Source organism: Cibotium barometz, chromosome 7 (genome assembly GCF_041138505.1).
Source record: "Cibotium barometz isolate CiBa-2024 chromosome 7, ASM4113850v1, whole genome shotgun sequence".
In the NCBI taxonomy this organism is placed as follows: domain Eukaryota; kingdom Viridiplantae; phylum Streptophyta; class Polypodiopsida; order Cyatheales; family Cibotiaceae; genus Cibotium; species Cibotium barometz.
Window position 1 is genome coordinate 7,300,843 of NC_141052.1, and position 24,974 is coordinate 7,325,816.

The window sequence follows — 24,974 nt, forward strand, 5'->3', positions numbered from 1 at the left end:
CATAGTTAACAGCACACTACATGGTATACCTTCTCCACCTAAGACGATAGCTCAATCTAAGAGCAACTCAAGGAGAAGATAACAAGGGGATGGGAGCCAAGAGAACCAGCTCTGGTATCAATTGTTGCAGTAAAGATCAATCTTGCAACACACACATAGCAAGCAAGCAAGCAAGGAAAGAACACTCAAAGCAGAATAATGAGAATAAGTACAAGTGAAGTGACATGATAAAATCACTTACACACTCATAAGAGGAAAAAAAATCCTCCTAAAGAGAAAATATTTTATGTTTCTTTCATACTGACTTTTTTTTTATTTAAAGCTGTGTGTCTTGATTGTGCATCTTTAAGGAGCTTTGTCCTTGTGTCATTCTTTGTGCTTTCCAAGCTCTCCCCATCATAGATTCACCTTCATGAGTGGACAATGCCTAGTTTCAAGACCATATCCATGATCTCATGATTAAAGCACGCAAGCCCTTGCATGGTGTGCAAGCTCATAGAGACCACGCATGACTGGAGAGAATAGGGGGTTCGTTCCTATAGTAGGTGAAGCCCTCTTTTAAAAGTGAAACGGAAGTTTCATAATTTCTTGGAAATATTTTCAATTTTGACCAAGGCCAGGATATGCAGTTAAATCTTATCATTACCGAAGTTTGAAGAGCACCCCTTCATGTAGATTCAACGGAAAAAGCTTCTTCACAGAGAGCTGTTTGCCCATATCCTAAAACCTTCAAAGTTAGAACAAGAAGGAAATTGTTCTACTCATCCTCTGCCTCCCTTGAAACACACATAATCATACAAAACAAACAGAAATTATAGGAATATGTTTTTGCCACATAATTGCGAAATCAATTCAGAAGGCAACACAAAACCAATGGTTTGAACTGGGTTGTGCCTGTAATGGGACAAATGCCACTTGCTTTTTACTTGGAATTAGGCTTAACCATTGTCCGTGAGTATAGCTCTTAGCACCAATGTGACTCTTTTTAATTTAGGCCCATCAATAACTTTTTGAATTGACATGACGAAATTTGCGATACACTGCTCAAGGGACTGATAAATAACTATCCTTGTGTTTGGATGCTCCCAAGAATGGGATCAGGCATAGATTACCCTCAAAAGTTCCTCTTAAGAAATTTGGTACAAAATGTGGTGATAGCTTGCAGACCTCCATATTTGAAAGAGCTCCTCTATATATTTACTGGAGCCGATAACTCCTACCTGTGAAAGCAGTTCCTCGACTTGCCGGTTGAGGTGTCGCTGGCATGCCTACCTGGGGCCCTACAATTAGCCATCTTGAAACAAGCTTGTGTCTGCAAAGCAAGATTAAGGGAAAATTTCCTTGCTGATCGGTGTACTAGTCAATTATGTTAATGAAGTAAATCATCTATACTGCATTTAATGCATTGTCGAGTTGCTATGGGCAAACAAACAAGGATGTGAGGATACACCCAAAGCGGGGTCTTCAGATAATCACGCCCTCCACTACGAGGATGTAGTACCGATAAAAAGTGGTACACATGTCCAGCAACAATTCCCATCAAGTCAGGCAGAAGAGGCGCCCCAAACATGACATTCAGTCCTAGCATAACCCAAGGTAAATAAAAGCCCTGCGAAAACATCCAACTTTGTTACATATTTCTACAGAAAACCTTCAATCTGAAAGCATAATCTAGACTACATGGGCTGATGGAGTTGGTGGAGATGAACCTGAAGTGAGAAAAGGCCCATAATGTTGACTCTGGAGTTCGCGAATTCTCTACTCCACACGTATAAGAGCATGAAAACAAGTGAAGGACCCATAAAAAGGAAACGCAAAGCTGGTATAAGCAACCCGCCTCCCTTCAAACATGAGGCATAGGGAGCATTGTCAGAAGGGCGCAAACATGTGAAATTTAATCCAAACTAAACATTTCTCCGTGAGTGCATTCTCATGCTCGCATGTATTCGAGTACCTGCCAATCCCTTGATATCTGCAGTAGTACTTGCAAAACAAAAAACCAGTCTTTCTGATTTTAAGACTAAATTGAGTGAAGACAACTTTATAACTCACCAGCATAATAAGCATTGAGAAAAGCATCATCCAGAGGAAGTCGCCTGTCCGTCTGTGAAAGGGCCCTTGCTCAAGCTGTACACCATACCTTGCTCTGCAGGCAGCACCATATGGTTATTGATGGTAAAATATGTAGTCATGAAAGCCAAAACTTACAGAAAGCATGTGCACTTGGCTGCATACTTGTCACCTATGAAACCTTTTTTTTTTCCAAGAAAGGATCCTTCATTAGACATAAAAGAAACGTCCACAAATGTGAACTCAAGCAGTTCTCAAGTGGAGCAACTCCCTCAAGAGAGGTATAAACAGTAAAGAACAGGGGAGGATCCATGTCCCAGTGGCCACTCTTGGGGAGACACTACATCTGGGTAGGAGGGGGGGAAAGCCACACTAGGGACCCTGACTCCACGTGAGTAGAAAAGAAACACTGCTCATTGCTGCTGCTTGTCATCAGAATCCCCTGTGCGGTGCTCCCATCTGCCCCAAAGGGGGTGAATAAGGAAGGCCCAACCATATGTGGCAGATGGTCTCTTGCCGATGGAGTGCTGGAACCATCGAGGGCCTTGCAGCATCTGGCGCAAGGATGTGCCAAGCAGAGATGTTGATAATGAACTAAGAAAATACACTAAGCGGAACTTGACCACAAGACAATAAACTTGAAGCAAGATATGGAGAATAATGTTAAATTACTGTTGCAAACCAAAGTTACAAACTGATGGCATCTACCCACCTGTGCACTCCGTCAAGGAGCTTTGATGGCGATCTAGGTAGACTCTAGACATGGGATGTCATGCACATACAAGGGCGCACAACACTGTATAAATAGACCTAAAGCTGTTAATCTCAATATAAGATGAAGGCGGCCAAACTAGTCTATATATAGTATCCACAGCTACTCATACCATAGATCGGCCAATGTTGGCCACCCTACGACTTGTCCAAATGGACCGAACCGACCACATCACCCGACTACCATCCAGAGGTAGTCGTGTCACAGCTTCAGACCCATTTGAGGCCATCTAGGCACACAAACGGGCCCCACAACCTAAGGACCGGTGGCCCGAGATGATCTACTTCTAATCAACAGTGTGGCCAATCGGCCGGATGGTTGCCATGTGTGGCCGGATGGTTAGAAGACAAGTTTTGTAGACTTGGCAGAATGCCAAGCAGGATGCATGCTAGTGTGATCCGCAGGCAACCCAGTGCTCAACACAACCGCTATTCATCATACAAGGGCCTTACAAAATAGAGCAACCCGTCACCCGCACAGTGACAGTGACGAGGGTGGAGCATTAATTTCCAACACCCCCCCTCGGGCCTTAGAAAATAGAGCAACCCATCACCCACGCAGTGACAACGAGGAGGGTGGAGCATTTATTTCCAACACACACACACATCCCCCCAACCCTCAATGTCCACCCGTAGATGAACTACTACTTCGGTCTGAGGCCGAGTCGATGCAGATGCCGCTCCAAGAGTTCTCTCCCAAGAGCCTTTGTGAGGATATCTACACAATTCTCCCTTATCAGCCAGCTCAACCTCTCCATCCAAGATCAGCTCAAACCTCCCAACCACCCCAATGCTTTCTCACTCGCACTTTCACTCGCATAAATAGACCCTCCACCCAAAGCTTTGATTGAATTACATAAAATGAGGTACTCCTCCCATAAAGTGTTATCCAGTATCATTCAAGGTTAAGATAACAAGGTAGATAACCAAAAGCTCTAATACGAGATGTAAGGTACTTGTTCACCTAGGATCACAAAGGCATAGATATAACAAAATTTGAAATACAGAATTCACATTCAATGGGGCTTCCTCACTCGCATCATCATCATCCACACAACTCGAATTTGCAGAAAAAATAGATAATTGCAACAAAAACTCAGAAATAGATAATTGCAGACGCACGAATCTTTGATTATGAGAGTATAGAATAGTGAAAACCGTACTCCATGGCAAAGCTCGAACCTCCCAAACCACTCACTTGCACTCTCACTAGCATAAATCGCCCCTCCACACTAGAGGTCTGATTGAATTACATAACATCAGGTAAGTATTCAGTGCCATATTTCAGAACCTTCGGAGGTTATTATGCATGTTCCAGACTCATCAAGGACCAAAAGCAAAAAGTACATCTTCCTAGGGTGCAGTATGGAGTCAAAGGGTTATAGACTATATGACCCTGAAGCAAGGAAGATCGTGGTTAACCGTAATGTGGTGTTCATGGAACAACCCCATCAAGTAGAGGAGGAGAGTTTATCCATCAACGAAGGTCTAGCCTAGGAGACGCAACCACATTGGATGTAGTATTGGAGGCTCACACTTCAAGGAGATCTCAAGGAGGAATTATGAGCAATCCTCAGTGTCAAATCCCCATAGGATCACCTCGTAGAACACTCCTGGTACAAGACTCGAAACCTGCAAACAAACCAAACAAACGTGAAGGGGGTGCAGGTCTTACCTCCCAACCTTGACAGCCATGGGCAAGCCCACAAGTCTTGGCTGTCCCCACCGAGCCACGAGCTGAGCTAACTAGATGGATGTACCGACCAATCTCTACCTCGTGACGTCCCATACCACCACAATGCTACCCTCGCGGGCCTCGAGACTGCTGCTGGCCTCGGCTACATAAAGCAAGTGCACGTCTGCACTAGATCCAGGCTCCTGACCATAGAGCTCTCACAAAGACACGTGAGACTCTATGAACTAATGACTAACCTTGGCCACCCTTTTATAGGCTCTTGGCCGGTCATTGGGCGTCCACACTTGGGTGCCCGCCCGTCCATACTTGGGTGCCCGCCCGTTAGTCTATCCCTAACTCAACTCGCCAATCAGCCTGTCTAGCTCCAAGCTTCCCCAAACCTCGAAGCTAGTCTTGTGTGCGTGTAGCACACGGTAGATACACACTAAGCACATGACACTCAAGATTTGTGATGCCCGTTTAGAAGGCAAGGTATGTAGAGTCCGGAATGCATTGTACGAGACATTCGCCTCCACAGCTAGATTGATTACCATTCACACAATACTATTTTTGGCTGCTTAGGAGAAGTGGCCAATAATATAGATGGATGTGAAGTCCGTCTCATAATCAAAGATTCATGCATCTTTGCAGTTATCTATTTCTGAGTTTTTGTTGCGATTATCTATTTTTTGCAAATTCGAGTTGTGCAGATGATGATGATGATGCGAGTGAGGAGGCCTTGAATGCCATTTTTGTATTTCAAATTATGTTTTATCTATGCCTTTGTGATCCTAGGTGAACAGGCATACAGTATTAGAGATTTTGGTTATCTACCTTGCTATCTAAACCTTCAATGATACTGGATAAGACACTGTGGGAGGAGTAGGCCTATTGAGCAATCATCCACTTCACTGCCTTGGTGTAACTCCTATTGAGCATATGCACCGTTGTGTTAACTGCCATATCCCAAAAGGTATTCGGCAATCCTTTCATCTTTAGCATACTCCATGCCATCTCCACGACAATGCAGTTTTTTCACGCCGTTTTGTTGGGAGAGTATAAGCAACGGTCAAGTGTCTCTTGATCCCATGGCCCTTGCCGTATGCATTGAATTCACCTGATGTAAACTCTTCACCTCAGTTTCTCTTTGGGTTCTTTCCTAAGTCATTCCCAACCAACTTATGTCATAATTTAAACTTTCCAAAAGCATATGCCTTATCCCAAAGAAAATACACCCACATCTTCCTCCTAAAGTCCTCGATCAATAACAAAAAATAGAAAGAACCACCCAGTGCAATGGTAGACATCTTACCACAAAGATCAACATGTACAAGCTCTAGAGAAGACTTTAGGGACACCTACTGAGACTATTCCGGTAGATGTCTCTTTGAATAGACGTGTCCTTTGGTGATGCCCCATGTGACAAGGTGTGACCCTTCACTGGTGTCCTTTCAATGACTAAAGACTAATCAATATTAATTAGAGAGATTAAGTCACAATCGTGATAGCCCTCCCAAGAAATCATCCAGGTCAGCACTAATCTCGATGAAACTCAAAAGCTTTACCTCTCCAATCCGGCTCAAATCATTTGCAACCTAGTTCAAACTGCCCCTCCTATACTAAATCTCCATATCGAAGTCCGAACCTCCTACCAATACCGACTAGAATGCCCATCAATCCGACATAGCCCTCTCAGGGAATTAGCACTACTCTCAGTGAAACTCAAAAGATTCACCTTTCCAATCTGACTCAAACCATCTTCAACCCGGTTCAAACTACACTTCTGTAACTTGGTTGAACACAATGCTAATCAATACACTTAAATACACCAAGAAGTAATTTGCTGAATTGACAAGAGACATACAATGAGCTGGAACGGCCGGCCCCTCCCTCAAATAAAGTATATTGATCTTGGGAGAATCAAGTACATAGTGTCATGGGCATTTCTAACCACATTTTCATACCAATGTATATGAATACAGTATTGCAAACAATGTGGTTGTCAATGTAGTCTTGCAACTCACACGGCTCTCAGGCGGCTGCATCACCAGGCGGCTGCAGCCAGGTGGTTACTACTCTCCTCAGGCTGTGCCTCCACCCTTGCAGGCGGCAACAGCAGGCTGTGCCCTCTCCTCTGCAGGCGGCCCTAGCAGGTGGCTGCAGCCAGGCGGCCTCTGCACCTTCTCCTCTTCAGCTGGCGGCTGCGCCGCCTCCTCTTCCCTTGCCGGCGGCTGCCCCTTCTCTACAACAGGCGGCTGTCTCCTCTTCAACAGGTGGCTGCATCTCCTCCACAACAGGCGGCTACTCCTCTTCTATAGACAGCTGCGTGGGGCTGCACTCCCCTCTACAGGCGGCTGCGTGGGGTTGCACCTCCCATCCATAGGCGGCTACAGGCTGCTCTGCATGAAACTCGCGGCGCAGCGGGTGCCCAGGGGACTAGGGCCTTTGACACACTTGTTGATACCATCAATGCATGTTAAAACACTTAAACATGGCCACAGTCTTAACACATATCCATCATCACTTTGCATAAAACATAAAGCTGGACAAAACATCCACAAATGCTGAAAATGGAGCTTGCACGTGTGACACCGCATAGAGGCCGGAATGGGCCGACCCCCCCCTTGGAGTATTTTATTACCCAAGGAGAATAATATCATGTACAAGCTTTGAGGGCCTTACTCTCCCCACAGGAGATGCCGGATTATCCCTATACAAATGCCATAACACAACCCAACACAAGGCAACCAAGCCGGAACATAGGCTATAGAAATGCCGAGCCAACAATATAATCCATATACCTCCGTGTGGGTACTGATTCTTTCCCAAAAACCACGGGTCTTCATGCAATAGAAAGGGTATAGCAAGTACAACTCTCCATTAAGTCAGTACAGCAAGTACAATGGTTGGTACAGCCGGTATGGTGGCTCGTACAGCCGGTACGATGGCTGGTACAATCGGTACAACAAGTACAAATACTGGTACAGCACGTACAATGACTAGTACAACAAGTACAATGGTTGGTACAGTAGGTACGGTGGCTGGTACAGTCGATACGATGGCAAGTACAGCAAGTACAAATGCTGGTGCAACAAGTACAATGGCTAGAAATCATAATAAATGATTAAATACCCTTGCCTTCAGTATTTCTTCGCGATGGAAGCCTCCAAAACAGTCCCCAACAGTCGGTATTCTTCATGGGCAGCCTTCAAGAGAGAGAGAAAGAGAGTAGCCATCATTAGGGCAGCCTGTAACGGTGGTAGAGGCTAGTGTGCAGCAAGAGAGCCTCCATTAATGAAGAGAGAGGGCTCCAATTTATAGATTTGGGCCTCCCATGAGCTAAAATAGCAAGAGAAGGCTACAATGACAAGTGGAGAGCCACACAATAGCTAAAGTGACAAGTGTGAGGCCACTTGTCTCACTTTGATCCACTTTCTAACAAGTGTCAGGCCGTCTCACTTTGGTCCACTTTCTTGCCACATGTCCCAATCTAAGAGATGGGTCCTTCCATAAACTTTATCTCTAAAAATATCCCAATTGGTAGACATTCTGTCATAGGCACTTTGCCAACTCTTGGTATCTCCTCAATTCCAAATGTAATGACGTGAACAGAATTTCCATCGGAGGGCCAAAAATAGCAACTCTCCTAAATTTTAGGAGTGTGGTCCTTTGTATTCTAGGATAATCCCCCATTCCCAAAGCTTGTACTTTCCAAATATTTAAACATCCTGGAGTCCACCAGACCCCTTTCAGACTAGGAAATGTCCAGGCTGGTGACATCCTCCCCAACTTTTTAAAAGTTGTCCGCAACTTTAAGTTTCAAGCCATATATTCAAGATATAATCATGTCCCATCGATTGGGCGAGACAAGACAGTCTCAAAAATCGAATATAACTGAAGAATCCATGTCCCAAAGAAATAGGCGAGACTAAATAAGTCTCCATAATACCAATATCAAAATCATGTCCCAAGATAAATGGGCGAGACAAAAAACATTCCCATAAGTCCAGATATCATAATCATGTCCCAAGTAAATGGGCGAGACAAATCAGTCCCATAAATCCAGATATCATAATCATGTCCCAAGTAAATGGGCGAGACAAATCAGTCCCATAAATCCAGATATCATAATCATGTCCCAAGTAAATGGGCGAGACAAAACAGTACCATAAGTCCAGATATCATAATCCATGTCCCAAGTAAATGGGCGAGATAAAATAAGTCTCCTGCCAATAAGACATCGGTCCACATGACCGTTGGCATAGACATAAGTCCCGTCATGTCCGCTTTACCACTTGCACTCCGTGTTGGTACTCTGACCACACACCTTGGATGAGAGGTGGGCTCAAGTAACAAGATAAAACAATCACTCGCAAGCATAGATAACCTGGTGTTCCATAAGCATTTCTGCTACACATAGTTTTTAGGCATTTCGGCCACCAATAGTTTGTAGGCATTTCGGCCACCAACTCACACTACCCTCTCAAGTGCCCATGTTCCCTTCCATCTGCTCTCTATTGTTCCACCCACACATGGTAGAAACAATCTTCAAGAGAGCACGTAGGACAAGAGAACACTACACATGGTATGTTGTGCTTGTCACTACCCTTTTTGAAGTACCCATGTTCCCTTCCATCTGCTCTCTATTGTTCCACCCTCACATGGTAGACACAATCTTCAAGAGAGCACGTAAGACAAGAGAACACTACACAAGGTATGTGAACTATGAGTTTCATAAGTCCAATGCATCCCAAATAAAGGGAGCCATAAAGAATAATCCATCCCAATAAAAGGGAGTCATAAACATAATCCATAAACCTGAGGATGGATCCAAATCCCTAGAAAAGAAGTGCAAGAATCCATAGACCTGTATACCATAATCCTTGTATACCATAACTCTTACCACATACTCCGTGCTAACCACACACCTTGGAGTAGAGGTGGACTTTATCCATAAAAGCATCATATTCATGAGATATCCAAAGATTTCTTCTCTATAAACTCAGACAGATTCGTCCATAGAAATTGCTTGTGAAGCCCAATATCTATATAAATCTCGTCCAAGAAAGAAATCTCCATGGATATAATCCATCCCAATAAAGGGAGCCATGAAAAGAATTCATTCCATTAAAGGGAGCCATAAACAATGAAACAACAACACGTTTCTCCTTGCATAGCTATACAAGGGTTAGTGAACATCAAAAACACTTCATAGTAAATAGCCAAAGCACCAACTTTGCAAACTCAAAGTATACTTAGCTTTTCTTTGCCAGGTTGGTCATGAAGCCAAAAGAAATATCTCGTCACCATATCCTTAAGATATCCTGAGATATATCTCCATATAGCTTGCCTGTAAGCTTGATAATATAATCCACAATATCCATATGGAAAGAGTGCTAAACGTGTGCATATAAAGCTAACTTCACACTTCCAAGATAAATTTTGTGAATTCATAAATCCTTAGACCAAGCTGTCTGTTGCTCATGCTCTTGCTTCATAGGCTCTGAAGTACCTAGCCATGCTTAATAGCAATGATGGTAAGTGTCGTCCCCACTCGAGATCTTTTCTCTTCCTTATTGATAGAAGGAAGCCTCCGCTTCCAAGAAAGCCTATGCTCTGATACCAATGAGACTCGCGGCGCAGCGGGTGCCCAGGGGACTAGGGCCTTTGACACACTTGTTGATACCATCAATGCATGTTAAAACACTTAAACATGGCCACAGTCTTTGTCACCATTTGGCCACCCAAATGGTTCACTCTTGCTTTCACACTATGTACATATTGGATTGGTGTCCATGGCTTATGGAATATGCCTATGCAGGTGATTGACACGTGTCATGCTGTATAGTTGGATATGATATTCCGCTGGGACTTGATGTTATCATGCCCGAAATATCTGGAGGACTTGGCTTTCCGCTGGGACTTGTGCCTTTGTGTACATGCCCGGAAACGCCTGGAGGACTTGGCTTTCCGCTGGGACTTGTGCCTTTGTGTACATGCCCGGAAACGCCTGGAGGATTGGCTTTCCACTGGGTCTGGTATTGCATATACTTGCCTGGAAACGCCTGGTCTTATATGGTTTCATGAACGGAAATTGCTCATGCCAATGCTGCATTGCATAGCATCTTTATGTGCTTGCCTGCAAATGAAATTGCATGCTGTTTTCATGCCTGCATGACCTATGTGTAGTTCCGGGTAAGGGGACGCCCGCCCGTGAACCGTGCGTGTAAAACTGTCTGCTGACATGGTTGTGTGGCATGTGAACAGGTGGTAAGTATTTCCCGATCTAGGCTCAGCATGCTGTTTTCATGCCTGCATGACCTATGTGTAGTTCCGGGTAAGGGGACGCCCGCCCGTGAACCGTGCGTGTAAAACTGTCTGCTGACATGGTTGTGTGACATGTGAACAGGTGGTAAGTATTTCCCGATCTAGGCTCAAATAGCCCTTAGGACTTAGCCAATATTTATAAGTGAGTGCGTTCCCATTTCATTAAAGTTTGGGCGCCCAAAAGTCACTTATAAATTATGACCTCTTCCAAGTTCACACTCACTGAAGTCCCGAGGTGGACAAGACTCAATGTCCAGGACCTGATCCTCCCCTTTTACTCATAAATGGGCATCTCCCCATGTCCCTTCACCTGATTGGACCCCAATTCACTCACTTATTAAGAGAAATTCGTGTTTTCTCTTCATGAGGATTTTTGGAGGCTGAAAACTCTGTTTTTCCACCATTTCTCTCCATTTCCAAGCTCTCCATAGCCATACCCAACTTGCTAGGGTGTTTTCCAAGCCTCCAAGAGTGTTTCCAAGTGCTAATCACTCTCCTACTCACTCCCAATGACTAAAATTCAGCAAAACAGCTCTCATTGTTGCTGTAATTTCTAGTCTTTTTGCTGAAAACTCTAATTTCAGCCTTCCTTTCTCAAGTTGAACCATAGGGGAAGCTTTCCCAAGGTTCCCTTCATCCTCTTGAAGACTTTTGTCGCGAAGGATTGCGGCAAATCGAAGATATCAACACTTCTAAAGCTTCCAACGCGAAGGCTTCCGCTTGCAACAACTTCTATGAAGACTGGTAAAGTAATTAGACAATGTATTGTCATTACTTACTCAGTAGAAGGACAGGACTCCTTGTTTAGCCGCCCTGTGTAGTATTTCTCTTGTCCTATGTGCTCTTGAAGATGTTGCTACCTTGCTTGGTAGAACATAGAGCCAATGGTAGAGAATATGGGCACTGAAGTCGGGCTGGGCATCAAGGCAGCTCCTTGGTGATCTACATCGACATACCATTGTTTTCTAAATGCTGAATTTCATATGCATTGGCATGGAGGATTTGGCAATGGATGCCCGTGAAGCTATGTATTGAATTTCTCCAAAAGTAATACAATTTACTCAAGGGAGGGGTCGGCCGTTCCGGCTCATTGTGTGTCTCTTGTTAATTCAGCAATTTACTTCTTGTATATGAGCAAGTGTCCTTCAAATCTTAGTGTATTTAAGTGTATTGATTAGCATTGTGTTCAACCAAGTTACAGTCTTAACACATATCCATCATCACTTTGCATAAAACATAAAGCTGGACAAAACATCCACAAATGCTGAAAATGGAGCTTGCACGTGTGACACCGCATAGAGGCCGGAATGGACCGACCCCCCCCTTGGAGTATTTTATTACCCAAGGAGAATAATATCATGTACAAGCTTTGAGGGCCTTACTCTCCCCACGGGAGATGCCGGATTATCCCTATACAAATGCCATAACACAGCCCAACACAAGGCAACCAAGCCGGAACATAGCCTATAGAAATGCCGAGCCAACAATATAATCCATATACCTCCGTGTGGGTACTGATCCTTTCCCAAAAACCACGGGTCTTCATGCAATAGAAAGGGTACACCAAGTACAACTCTCCATTCAGTCAGTACAGCAAGTACAATGGCTGGTACAGCCGATACGATGGCTAGTATAGCAAGTACAAATGCTGGTACAGCGGGTACAATGACTAGTACATCAAGTACAATGGCTGGTATAGCCGGTACGGTGGCTGGTACAGCAAGTACAGTGGCTGGTACAACCGGTACGATGGCAGGTACAGCAAGTACAAATGCTGGTGCAACAAGTACAATGGCTAGAAATCATAATAAATGATTAAATACCCTTGCCTTTAGTATTTCTTCGCGATGGAAGCCTCCAAAACAGTCCCCAACAGCCGGTATTCTTCATGGGCAGCCTTCAAGAGAGAGAGAGAGAGAGTAGCCATCATTAGGGCAGCCTGTAACGGTGGTAGAGGCTAGTGTGCAGCAAGAGAGCCTCCATTAATGAAGACAGAGGGCTCCAATTTATAGATTTGGGCCTCCCATGAGCTAAAATGGCAAGAGAAGGCTACAATGACAAGTGGGGAGACACACAATAGTTGAAGTGACAAGTGTGAGGCCACTTGTCTCACTTTGATCCACTTTCTAACAAGTGTCAAGCCACTTGTCTCACTTTGGTCCACTTTCTTGCCACATGTCCCAATCTAAGAGATGGGTCCTTCCATAAACTTTATCTCTAAAAATATCCCAACTGGTAGACATTCTGTCATAGGCACTTTGCCAACTCTTGGTATCTCCTCAATTCCAGATGTAATGACGCGAATAGAATTTCCATCGGAGTCGGGCCAAAAATAGCAACTCTCCTAAATTTTAGGAGTGTGGTCCTTTGTATTCTAGGATAATCCCCCATTCCCAAAGCTTGTACTTTCCAAATATTTAAACATCCTGGAGTCCACCACGTCTCCCTTTTAGACTCGGAAATGTCCAGGTTGGTGACACTGCACCTCCTAGGTGGCTACACCTTCTACACAGGCAACTCCTCCTCCTCCTCCTCGACAGGTTGCTGCGCCCTGGTGTCCACCTCTAGTAGCTGCACACAGACACCACGGGTATTTGTCTTCCATTTGCCAGCTACAAGTAAGTGAATTCAAATTTAAGTAAAGAACTTTGTTGTAAATCTGATAAAGGATTCTCTCTACCGCTAACACCCGTTCAGTGCCGGGTAGTCCAAGCTTTTGGAGAACCACAGTCCAAAGGTTCCGAGATCGGGAGAGCCAGGCGTTAGTACGGGAGCGCCTGTTTGTGCGTGGTCCTGGAGCACCAATGGGGCGCTCTCCGCGGATTCCAGTGAAGGCACAGGACCATAGAGACTGGACCATTCAAGTGGTCGCTCTCCTTCGAACATCTACTTCGAGCCTCTTGTTTGGTACTGTATTCATCTCAGTTATACATGGACATCATCTGGTTCATTGAACCCATGGAGCATTGTATTTGTTAAATACTCCCAATAATATATCATATATTGAGGGGGGGTCGGCCCGTTCCGGCCCCAGTGCTGGTGTCCATCTATCAACATTTTATTTCATTTCAATTTTCAGTTGTTATTAAGTTGTCCATTTCAAATTGTGATATTAAGTTGTGCTATTACGCGTGTGGGTGTCCAACGGAGTCTATTCCCACTTGACGGGATCGGTTTCATTGGTATCAGAGCACGGTTATTTCCCTCTTCTTAGTGGGGAAACGAACCTGTGTATTGGACACCCCGCTTCTAGCACACTTAACACAATGGACAGCCAAGGCAACCCTTTGGAAGTGCCTAATTCGAGGGGCCCATCAAGTGCCTCGCGTGGTTCTGATGCTCTACGAGGAAGGCACAAGCCCCTTGAAAGGGTAAATGATAGTGATTCAAAGGGACAACTGTCTCGAGGAAAGACAGTCATGCAAGAAGAAGAGCCTGATGCAATGAGGGCTGAAATGGAGCATATGAGAAAGCTTTTGCAAGCACAAGAGCAAGAGCTGAAATTTTTGCATGAAGATTCCCATGTGCAAAGTGCCATTGAAGCAAGGAAAGCCGATGCAATGGTAGATGTGACTTTTGAGTCCATGGCACGGGAAGTGGGCAAGAAGCCAAGGGAGTTGGCACTTTCCTATCTCCTCCGCAAAGGTGACATCAAAGAGGGGGAAGATGGAGAGCTGAAATTCAGAAATCCACCTCGCTTGAAGCATGGAGATCCCGCATCCCAAAGGTTGAGGTCATTTATGCAAAAGGAAGAGGTGACAGTCACCTCTCGTCATGCATCTTCTCCAAAGCCTGACAGGTATATGTATGCTAGTGCTCATGGAGAGCATGATGGTCACATGCATTCAAGACATGTATCCCATGGTAGGGATGACAGGTCTGCCACTAGAAGAGCTTTGCCTACTGAGTTGTCTCATGGAGAGATATTGCCTTATGCAGGAAAGTCACATGCATCTGATTCTCAAGTTCGTGGAGCACATGCCACCGTGCTTCATGAAACTTCCATGATGGCTCATGGAGCCCATGCAAATAGGACTGCCCCGTTGGATAAGGGGAAAAGAAAAAGAGAGGACCATGAGCCACATGCCAGGAAGCTCAAGGAATTTAAAGCAGGTGACAAGTCCGTTAAGTTTGATGTTTTTCATCGAGAGCATGATGCTTCCAAAGTGTTAGCATTTGTGGCACAGTTTGACATTGCTTTTAGCGATGAGGACTTCACTGAGAAGTCTAAAGTACGCGATGCTAGCATGTTTTTGAAGGGGACCGCTGCTCATTGGTGGATCACTGAAAAGATCACCAAAGACCCCAAGTGCACCTGGAAAGAGTTTAAGGACAGATTTTATGCTCAGTTCTTGCCACCAAATGCGGAGCAAACTCTCACCCAAAAGTGGGATAGACTTGAGCAAAGAGATACTGAAAGTGTGCAACAGTATGTCAACAAGTTTTGGAAAGTGTTGCTTGAGGTAACTTCCTTTACGCAAATCACTGAGGATGAAAGAAAGAGGAAGTTTCGCTCCGGATTGCAACTAGCTTATCGTTCGGGCATTGAATTGCACCCGAAACATACTTTGCAACAGCTTACAGCCTCTGCTCTTGCTACGGAGCAATTGGTGCTCAAAATTAAGCAAGATCAAGGCGGTTCAAAGGGGAAAGACAAGGCTGTCCCAAATCTGCAAGAAGGTGGACAGCCACCTAAAAAGAACTTCCGGGAGACCCACAAGGGAGGTAAAGTTGAAAATACCTCATCTAAAGATCAGGGCCCAAAGAAGAACAAATTTGGCTTGACCCCGGAGCAAAGAGAGCAATATGCCAAGGAGGGAAAATGTTTTTCTTGTGGCAGCAAAGAGCACATGTTTCGACAATGCCCTGACCGCAAACCAAAGCACGAGGACAAGCAGACCAAGGCTAATGTACATGCAGTTCCGGATGTGTAGGGAAACACAAATCATAATGCAAAAGAGCGGATGGTATGCAAGGCTTGGGGTCAAATCAAGGATCAACCCGCCTTATTCATGTTTGATGACTGTGCAACCGATAACTTCATCTCTATATAAACGGCAGCTGCTTTGGGTATTGAGGTTGAGAACATGGGACCTCAGATTGAAGCCGAAGCTGCTTTTGTTGGTAAAGAGGTGCAGATTACCCCACTAATAGGAAAGCTGCGCATACATATCCAGGGCTACCTTGATAATGAACATTTCTTAGTTGCACCACTAAATGGATGTGATGTATTATCGGGCAAGCCATGGCATCATAGACTTGAGCCCCGCAAAGAGTACAAGACCAACATGATTTCTTTTATGCGTAGAGGCCGCATGCATTTCATTGATGCTGGCAAACAAGGGGATTCCATCCCACTTGTATCTCACATCCAAATTAATAAAGCAATGAAAAGGAGTCTTTTTGCGTACTTGGTTTTTGTTTGTGATAGCATTGTACCAAGTCAACAAAATGTGGATGCTATGACTTATGATAGGCTGAATTTTCTTCATGCATTCAACGACTGTTTTGCTGCTGCATAGCCAGGTGAATTACCTCCCCAAAGGCCCGAAGATCATCGCATAGATCTTGTGCCAGGTAATTCTCCACCTAACAAACCCGCATACCGTGTGAGTGCCGCACAACAAGAAGAGATCATGAAGCAGGTAAATGAGCTTTTAGAGAAAGGTTTGGTTCAGCCTAGTTCCTCACCTTATTGCTCTCCTGTGCTTCTTGTCCAAAAGAAAGACAAGTCATTCTGCATGTGTGTGGACTATCGAGCTTTAAATAAGTTTACCATCAAGAACAGATTCCCAATTCCGCGTATTGATGACATTTTGGATAAGCTTGATGGTTCGGCTTGTTTTAGCCGTCTTGATTTGAAGAGTGGTTATCACCAAATACGAGTGGTGCCACAAGATGTCCATAAAATTGCATTCAGGATAGCCTTTGGATTATATGAATTTTTGGTAATGCCTTTTGGTCTCACCAATGCTCCTGCCACGTTTAATCGTATGATGGATGGGATATTCCGACCCCATCACAAATTTACAGAAGTATTCTTTGATGATATCTTGGTTTTCTCCAAGAATGAGCAGAAACGTAGAACTCATTTGGTCACAATGTTCGAAGAGTTGCGGAAGCATAAACTTTTCATTAATGCCAAGAAAAGTGAGTTCTTCCTTTCAGAGATACATTATCTGGGTCACATTGTATCCAAGGATGGAGTAACAATGGATCTTGCAAAGATAGAAACCATTCAAAATTGGCCAGAATTGCAAAACGTACATCAAGTACGTAGTTTTTTGGGATTATGTTCATATTATAAGCGTTTCATAAGGCATTTTGCTATGATAGCCATCCCTCTACATGATCTCACAAAGAAGAAAACCACTTTCAAATGGACTTCAAAAGAACAGGATGCTTTCTTGCAGCTCAAGAATGCTATCATATGTGGACCCGTCTTGATTGTTCCTGACTTGCAAAGATCATTCGTAGTAGAATGTGATGCTTGTGGCGATTGTATAGGGACTGTCCTAAATCAAGAAGGACATGCAGTTGCATACGAGAGCCGTCGTTCGCATGATGCTGAGCTTGATATGGATATCTATGAGAAAGAGCTCTTGGCTGTAATTCATGCCTTAAAGATATGGAAACACTATCTTCTTGGGGCTGAATTTGTAGTCAAGACAGATCATCAAAGCTTGAGATACTTTCTATCTCAAACAAAGCTTTCAGAGAAGCAGATGAGAATGGCAAACTTTCTTTTCATGTTTCATTTTCAGATTGTACATACTCCGGGAAAGAAAAATATGGTGGCAGATGCATTATCCAGGAGGCCTTATGTGGCTGCAGTTTCAGTGGCCTCTCATGGGGACTTATCTGCTATGCGTAATTTGTATCATTTGGATGCTGATTTTTGCCATATATGGACTGATTTGATGGCTGGTCACTCGCATGTCTCTTATGTTATCAACGAGGGTTATCTTATGAAGGATAACTGCCTATGTGTGGTGAAGGATTTGCGTCCAAAGGTTATGGAGGAATGTCACGCTCCACCTTATGCTGGTCATAGAGGTATCATGCCCACTACATGCATGATCGAGAGAGATTTCTTTTGGCCAAGCATGCGTAAAGACATTGAGGCTTATGTACGTGCATGTATTACTTGCCAAAAGGTGAAATTTGACAGGCAAAAAACCTCCAGGTTTGCTTCAGCCATTGTCTATTCCCTCGCCACCTTGGGAAAGTATTACTATGGATTTTATTATGGACTTGCCTAGATCCCAACATGGAAATGATGCTATTTGGACCATTGTGGACAGGTTTAGCAAGCAAGCTCATTTCTTGCCCGTCAAGAAAACCATTAAAGTTGATCATACGGTAAAGCTTTTTCTTGCTAATATCTTCAAGCATCATGGTATGCCTAAATCCATTGTTGGGGATAGAGATCCTAGGACTACGAGCCTCTTTTGGAGGGCTTTATTTGATAACATGGGTACTAAACTTGAGTTTTCATCAGCTTATCATCCCCAAACGGATGGCCAAAGTGAAGCTCCAAATTCAGCCGTGTTGGATTTGTTGAATTGTTATGTGGCAGATCAAAAGACTGCATGGGAGAAGTATCTTCCACTTGTTGAGTTTGCCTACAATAATACGATCCATGCCTCCACGGGAAAGGCTCCGTTTGAGATTATTTATGGCAGAGTGGTATTGCCACCCATCCTTCGCACAAAGGATGAGATTTTTGCAGCTGATGAATATGTTCGTGACTTGGATGTAGCCTTTGCTCAGGTGCGGACAGCCATTGCAAGGTCACAAGATAAGCATAAAATGGCTGCTGACAAGCATAGAAGGGACATGCAAGTCAAAGAAGGTGATTGGGTTTTGCTGAAATTTGAGAAGGCTAGGCTTCGGAAGAGTCCAGCACGAGAAGGATCATATCCTAAGCTTTCTCCTCGCTATTATGGACCCTTCAAGGTGATTCAAAAGATCAATGAAGTGTCATACAGGCTTGCTTTACCTAGTCACTGGAAGATTCACAACGCATTTCATGTGAGTCTTTTTCGGAAATATGTGGGGCCAGATCCTGACGAGCCTGTCATAGAAGATCCGCCAGAGATTAATGAGCTTGAGGAGATCCTCCAGCCAGAACAGATTGTCTTTCACAAGGAGCGAAAGCTACCTACAGGAAAACTTTCCAGGAGATACCTTGTGAAGTTCAAGAATCATTTGCCCATTGATGCAAAGTGGGTAAATGAGGATTATTTTATTGACTACCCACAGTTGTTGCAGGCATATCTTGAGGCTTTTCAGTTGAGGACAACTCTTTAGAAGCCCGGGGGGATGTCACCAATTGGCCGACCATTTGGTCCATCTCCAGATTTGTGTCTCGTTCACTCGAGGTGCTCATGTGAAGGGTCCAATATTTTTGCTTAACATGGACGGCGGGAGCCAGACTGGTGCCCAGACTGGTGCCACCCGTGTTTGATCTCGATTGTGTTCTATCCATGGGATTGTCACGCCATGGAAGAGCCAGTATTTGTGCCCCGTCTTGCCTATGGGACTGTCACTCCATAGGGAGGCTCGTGCCTGGAACTGTGTTTTACCTATGGGACTGTCACTCCATAGGAAGACCAGGATTTATGTTTTATGTCGTGCCATTTTTGTGCCCGACAGATGTTTTGTACTTGTTCCATGAACGGGAGATATGTCCATGATACTATTTGCACATGCACTCATGTTTTGCATGTTTTAAACTGTTTTCGCATGACTTGTATTCTTGTGTTTGCCTGTTTGACGTGCCACTTACTGAGCGGGGACGCCTGCCAGTGAGTCGTGAAGTTTGCTCTGTCTTCTGACGAGTTTTGTTGCGTGTGAACAGGTGGTAAGTGTATTGCACTTGTTGGTTAAATAGCTTTCCTTTCTAACCTTTCATTGTATAAGGTTGTAAGTTCACATTCATTTAAAAGTGGGCACCCATTAGGAGCACCCACATATGGACCAAGGTGGGGAGGGAAACCCCCACACTTAACCCTTTATGTGTGTGGGGGTGGGTGCATGGCCACCTACCCACACCACACTTTGAAGCTGGCCGCCCCCATGCAAGCTTGGGGAGCCGGCCAGCTGTGGTCGTGTAACTCCTCTCCAACCTCTACAAAAGAGAGCGACCACCCCACCCGTAAAAGCATAGAACCGGCGATCATCTCCCTCGTTGGCTCTCAGACGGCTGCATCACCAAGCGGCTGCAGCCAGGTGGTTACTACTCTCCTCAGGCTGTGCCTCCACCCTTGAAGGCGGCTACAAGGGTGGAGGCACAGCCTGAGGAGAGTAGTAACCACCTGGTTGCATCACCAGGCGGCTGCGCATGCTCCCCAGCAGGCTGTGCCCTCTCCTTTGCAGGCGGCTGCAGCCAGGCGGCCTCTGCACCTTCTCCTCTTCAGCTGGCGGTTGCGCCGCCTCCTCTTCCCTTGCCGGCGGCTGCCTCTTCTCTACAGCAGGCGACTGTCTCCTCTTCAACAGGCGGCTGTTTCATCCTTTGCAGGCGGTTGCATCTCCTCCACAACAGGCAGCTACTCCTCTTCTATAGGCAGCTACGTGGGGCTGCACTCCCCTCTACAAGCGGCTGCGTGGGGTTGCACCTCCCTTCCATAGGCGGTTACAGGCGGCTCTACACCTCCTAGGTGGCTACACCTTCTACACAGGCAGCTCCTCCTCCTCCTCCTCGGCAGGCTCCTGCGCCCTGGTGTCCACCTCTAGTAGCTGCACACAGACACCTTGGGTATTTGTCTTCCATTAGCGAGCTACAAGTAAGTGAATTCAGATTTAAGTAAAGAACTTTGTTGTAAATCTGATAAAGGATTCTCTCTACCTCTAACACCTGTTCGATGCCAGGTAGTCCAAGCTTTTGGAGAACCACGGTCCAAAGGTGCCGAGATCGAGAGAGCCAGGTGTTAGTACAGGAGCGCCTGTTTGTGCGTGGTCCTGGAACACCAGTGGGGCGCTCTCCGCGGATTCCAGTGAAGGCACAGGACCGTAGAGACTGGACCACTCAAGTGGTCACTCTCCTTCGAAAATCTACTTCGAGCCTCTTGTTTGGTACTGTATTCATCTCAGTTGTACATGGACATCATCTGGTTCATTGAACCCATGGAGCATTGTATTTGTTAAATACTCCCAATAATATATCATATATTGAGGGGGGGGTCGGCCCGTTCCGGCCCCAGTGCTGGTGTCCATCTATCAACATTTCATTTCATTTCAATTTTCAATTGTTATTAAGTTGTCCATTTCAAATTGTGATATTAAGTTGTGCTATTACGCGTGTGGGTGTCCAACGGAGTCTATTCCCACTTGACGGGATCGGTTTCATTCGCCACCCTTAGCAAGTGCCAAAAATATTGTGGCTTTTTAAACAAGCCGACCGTGCACCTGCCTGTACGATTGCCTATATAGACAGGACCCACACGCTTGCACAACACCCTTACCGCCCCTTTTCAATGCAGCTCACAGATACGCTAACCTGTGGCATGCTATCATCGTGTTGACCTCCCATCAGCCATCGACCTGCTGTCCTACTGCACACATGCGCACTGCTGCTGCTGGTGTTAAACAGGCACCTCCATGCAAAGAGGCTAACCTTGCTGCCTAACTATCGACAAGAGCAAAGATGCCCAAGGCTTTTCCACAGCACACACAACGTACCAGCACTCAGTCGACCTCCAACAGAACAACAGCCAACAACAAAAGGGCAAGGGTGCTCTACACTTGAGGGTCAGTTAGGGTTTCCAAGACAGCAAACCTTCACAAATGCGCATCTCTCTCTCTCTCTCTCTCTGCACAGAAACCACAAGTTCCTTCATGCAACTCTAACAAGAGAACACTTACCTGATTTGCAAATCAAACAAAAGCATGGTGACCAAGAGATACCTGGACAAGATGACCAGTCACAGCACAAAATAGACACGCAAACCCTGTAAACCTTTCAGCTTTCGTAATCACACAATCTCTGATTCCAATTGTAAAGCCCTAGATGAACCCTAGCCACCTGTAACCTGCATGTGGCCTTCCCCTAATCTGAGGGCTCCCCAACCCTGACCAGATTAGGCCCTAATCCCTAGGATTGTTAGGTACATGACACATACTTGTGTTAACGTTTCGAGAGAAGAAGACGGGAGCCACTGAGCGAAGGGTGCACTAAAGTAGAATGAAACTCCTAGAGTCCTATGACAGGAGATCGATCTTACTGGAGGCCATGACCTATGAGAAGACTGGAAGACAGTTGGACCAACTGGAGCAGATTTAAGGGCCTGCTTACGGCTCTTTTGCAGACCATCCTTGGAAAGGCACCCGGGCTGGTGAGACGGGAGCAAAAATGCCCGATTTATGCGTCCTCTGCTGCAGATCAACAAATAATCCAGACTCCCTCAGCCAAGCCTTCAGCCCCCCCTGATTGCAGGTGCAGAATGTATTGCTTGGAGGAGCAGAAACTTGTTTCCGGATTCAACCTTTCTCATGTCAGCAAAGTAAGACTCTCCCCCAGAGGAGATTTGCCTCCCTAAACGCAAAAACCACCATAGGCATCTTCGATCAAACATGATCATTCAGATGATGCAGAACCAAGAACAGCACATGCAACTGATAGAACCTTGGCTGGCTGAAGAAAGACATGCCTGCAACAACAAGCTGTGTGACCACTGACATGCATCAGGCCTCAGATGCATGTGTCATGATTACTATGGCCCTGTACTCATTTAACTAAACATGACCTTCTATAAAGACCTTAGCATGTCAACTTGTCTTAAAAGTATTCATTATTGAAAATTACAAACCATCTACAAGTATAATGATGGTATTACATCATCAATAGCCGTATCCCAAATGATATGGAGAATGGACCCAAGAAAAGAAAATTCGCCAACAGCCGCCAGATCTGCAAAAGGCAAACAAGAAGCCATCTAAAAAACCATGTTGAAGGCTGAGAAATTCAATAATATTTGTATATATGCATTTTTTAAAAAAACATAAATTGAATAAAAGAGCATAATGCAGTGTATTATTAAAAATGTTTGTATTTGCTAATATAAAGAAGAACTAAAGTTTTTTTTTTAATACAGTGAAGGGTTTTAAAGAGCACCTGGAGCTGAAAGAAGGCCTTTTCATAATCCATGAATATAAGAGACACGTTCACTAGGCCCAACTGATATCCCAGTGTGGTGAGAAAACAGATGGTTCCATATGCCTTGCTCACAGGGGGTAGTGATTTGTAGTAGCTGCAAAATTCTCCCAAAAAAAGGACATTTGAAAGAGAGATATTTTATATATACAAGACAGGGAAGCACTGGATCGATTTACTTTTTAGAAAACAGGAAATTTCGCTAATGGCACCGAAAAAAAATGCAGTTGCGGATGCCAAATCTATGAGCATGTGTGTGTGTGTAAAGCTGTATAGCCGCCAGACCAAAACCCTTACAAACCAGAGGAAACACTTAATGGATGCAATCGCTATCGGGATTAGCTTTCAGATTTTCACTTGTTGACAATAATTTTCCAACAAAAGTGTGGACTGTACAGTGATTAACAAGGATTAATGAATGATTAGCGAGCTTACTCGGCTGGAGACGACATCGTTGCCAGGTAGACAAACGCGCACAAGAATTTTAGCAGATACTTCGGAAACTGAAAGACTCGACTCGCGAACAATGACGAGCTTAAAGTTGCATCGAGCAAGATGGCCACGTCGATTAAGAGGATCGAGACCGACCGATCTCATACCAACGGTTCCGATTTACTTCAGACTTAAAAGTGTTTCAGCTATCCTATTTCAGCCTTTTAGAGCTATCATAATATCATGTGTGATCTTAATCGTAGTTTTTTTTTAAGGGTACACTATAAACTCCCATGCTTAGTTTCTCTCTCTCTTCATTTTCTCAAAAAAGTTAGCAGCACATGTCTCATAGTGGACCTGTTGCCCGTAACATCGCGTAAGTCAATAGCCTAGTAAGTTGAAAGCTAATAAAGCTGGAGTGAAAAGTTACTCCAATGTATTTTTTTAGGTACCCACTATGAAGATAATGTCGAGGGTGTGGAAGAGTAGGTTCTCACTAGGGCGCTCGTGTTATTGGACCCATTGGGCCGTAGCAGTGCAAGCTAGAAGGAAAAACTACTCTAATTTATTTTTTTAGGTACCCACTATGAAGACAATGTCAGGGGCCAAAAGATCATGTGTGATGAGTAGGTTCTCACTAGGGCGCTCGTGTTATTGGACCCACTACTGCCACGCAGCATGCGGGTCAATAGACCTTATTTTTTAAGGTACCCACTATGGAGACAATGTCGAGGGCAAAAGATCATGTGTGGATAGGTTCTCACTAAGGTGCTCGTGTTAGCGCGCGAGTCAATAGACTAGTGAGCTAAAAGCTCATAAAAGTTATTGCTAATAAAGCTGGAAGGAAAAGCTACTCTAATTTATTTCTTTAGGTATCCACTATGGAGACAATGTCGAGGGCCAAAATATCATGTGTGGATAAGTAGGTTCTCACTAGGGCGCTCGTGTTATTGGACCTGCTACTACCGCAGCAATGCACGGGTCAATAGACTAGTAAGCTAAAAGCTAATACCCACTAATAAAACTGGAAGGAAAAGCTACTCTAATTTATTTTTTTAGGTACCCACTATGAAGACAATATCGGGGGTGTGGATGAGTAGGTTCTCACTAGGGCGCTCATGTTATTGGACCCGCTACTGCAACAACACGCAGGTCAATAGACTAGTAAGCTGAAAGCTAATAAAGCATGTTCCTAATAAAATTGGAAGGAAATAGCTACCCACTATGGATATGGAAAAATAAGCAAGTGATTCTTTGCTAAGGACAAGATTGTGTATTTAGGCTGTGTCATTTCTAAGGAGGGTATCCATATAGATCCCGAGAAGAATAAATTGATTAAGGAATGGCCTAGACCTAGGTGTGTGATGGTGAGGAGCTTCGTAGGATTGGCACAATTCGAGAGAAAACACATTAGAGACTTTTCCAAGATAGCTTCTCCATTGACCGATTTGACCAAGCAAGAAAAAAAGTTTAGTTGGGATGAAAGGTGCTAAGTAGCTTTTGATACATTAAAATCTAAGGTTGCAGAGAACTATGTTTTGAAAA

General features: G+C 44.6%; 1 protein-coding gene across 1 annotated transcript; it reads right to left on the reverse strand.

The window, feature by feature from the left end:
* Nucleotides 1-799: 799 nt before the first annotated feature.
* Nucleotides 800-23,586, reverse strand: DER1 (DERLIN-1). The gene is made up of 7 exons (XM_086800089.1): nt 23,433-23,586; nt 22,959-23,094; nt 22,681-22,754; nt 2,053-2,146; nt 1,710-1,841; nt 1,449-1,609; nt 800-1,312 (listed from the first exon to the last, which is right to left on the reverse strand). The coding sequence occupies exons 1-7, from the start codon at nt 23,447-23,449 to the stop codon at nt 1,198-1,200; spliced, it is 729 nt and encodes a 242-aa protein (XP_086656215.1). The 5' UTR covers nt 23,450-23,586; the 3' UTR covers nt 800-1,197.
* Nucleotides 23,587-24,974: the final 1,388 nt, after the last annotated feature.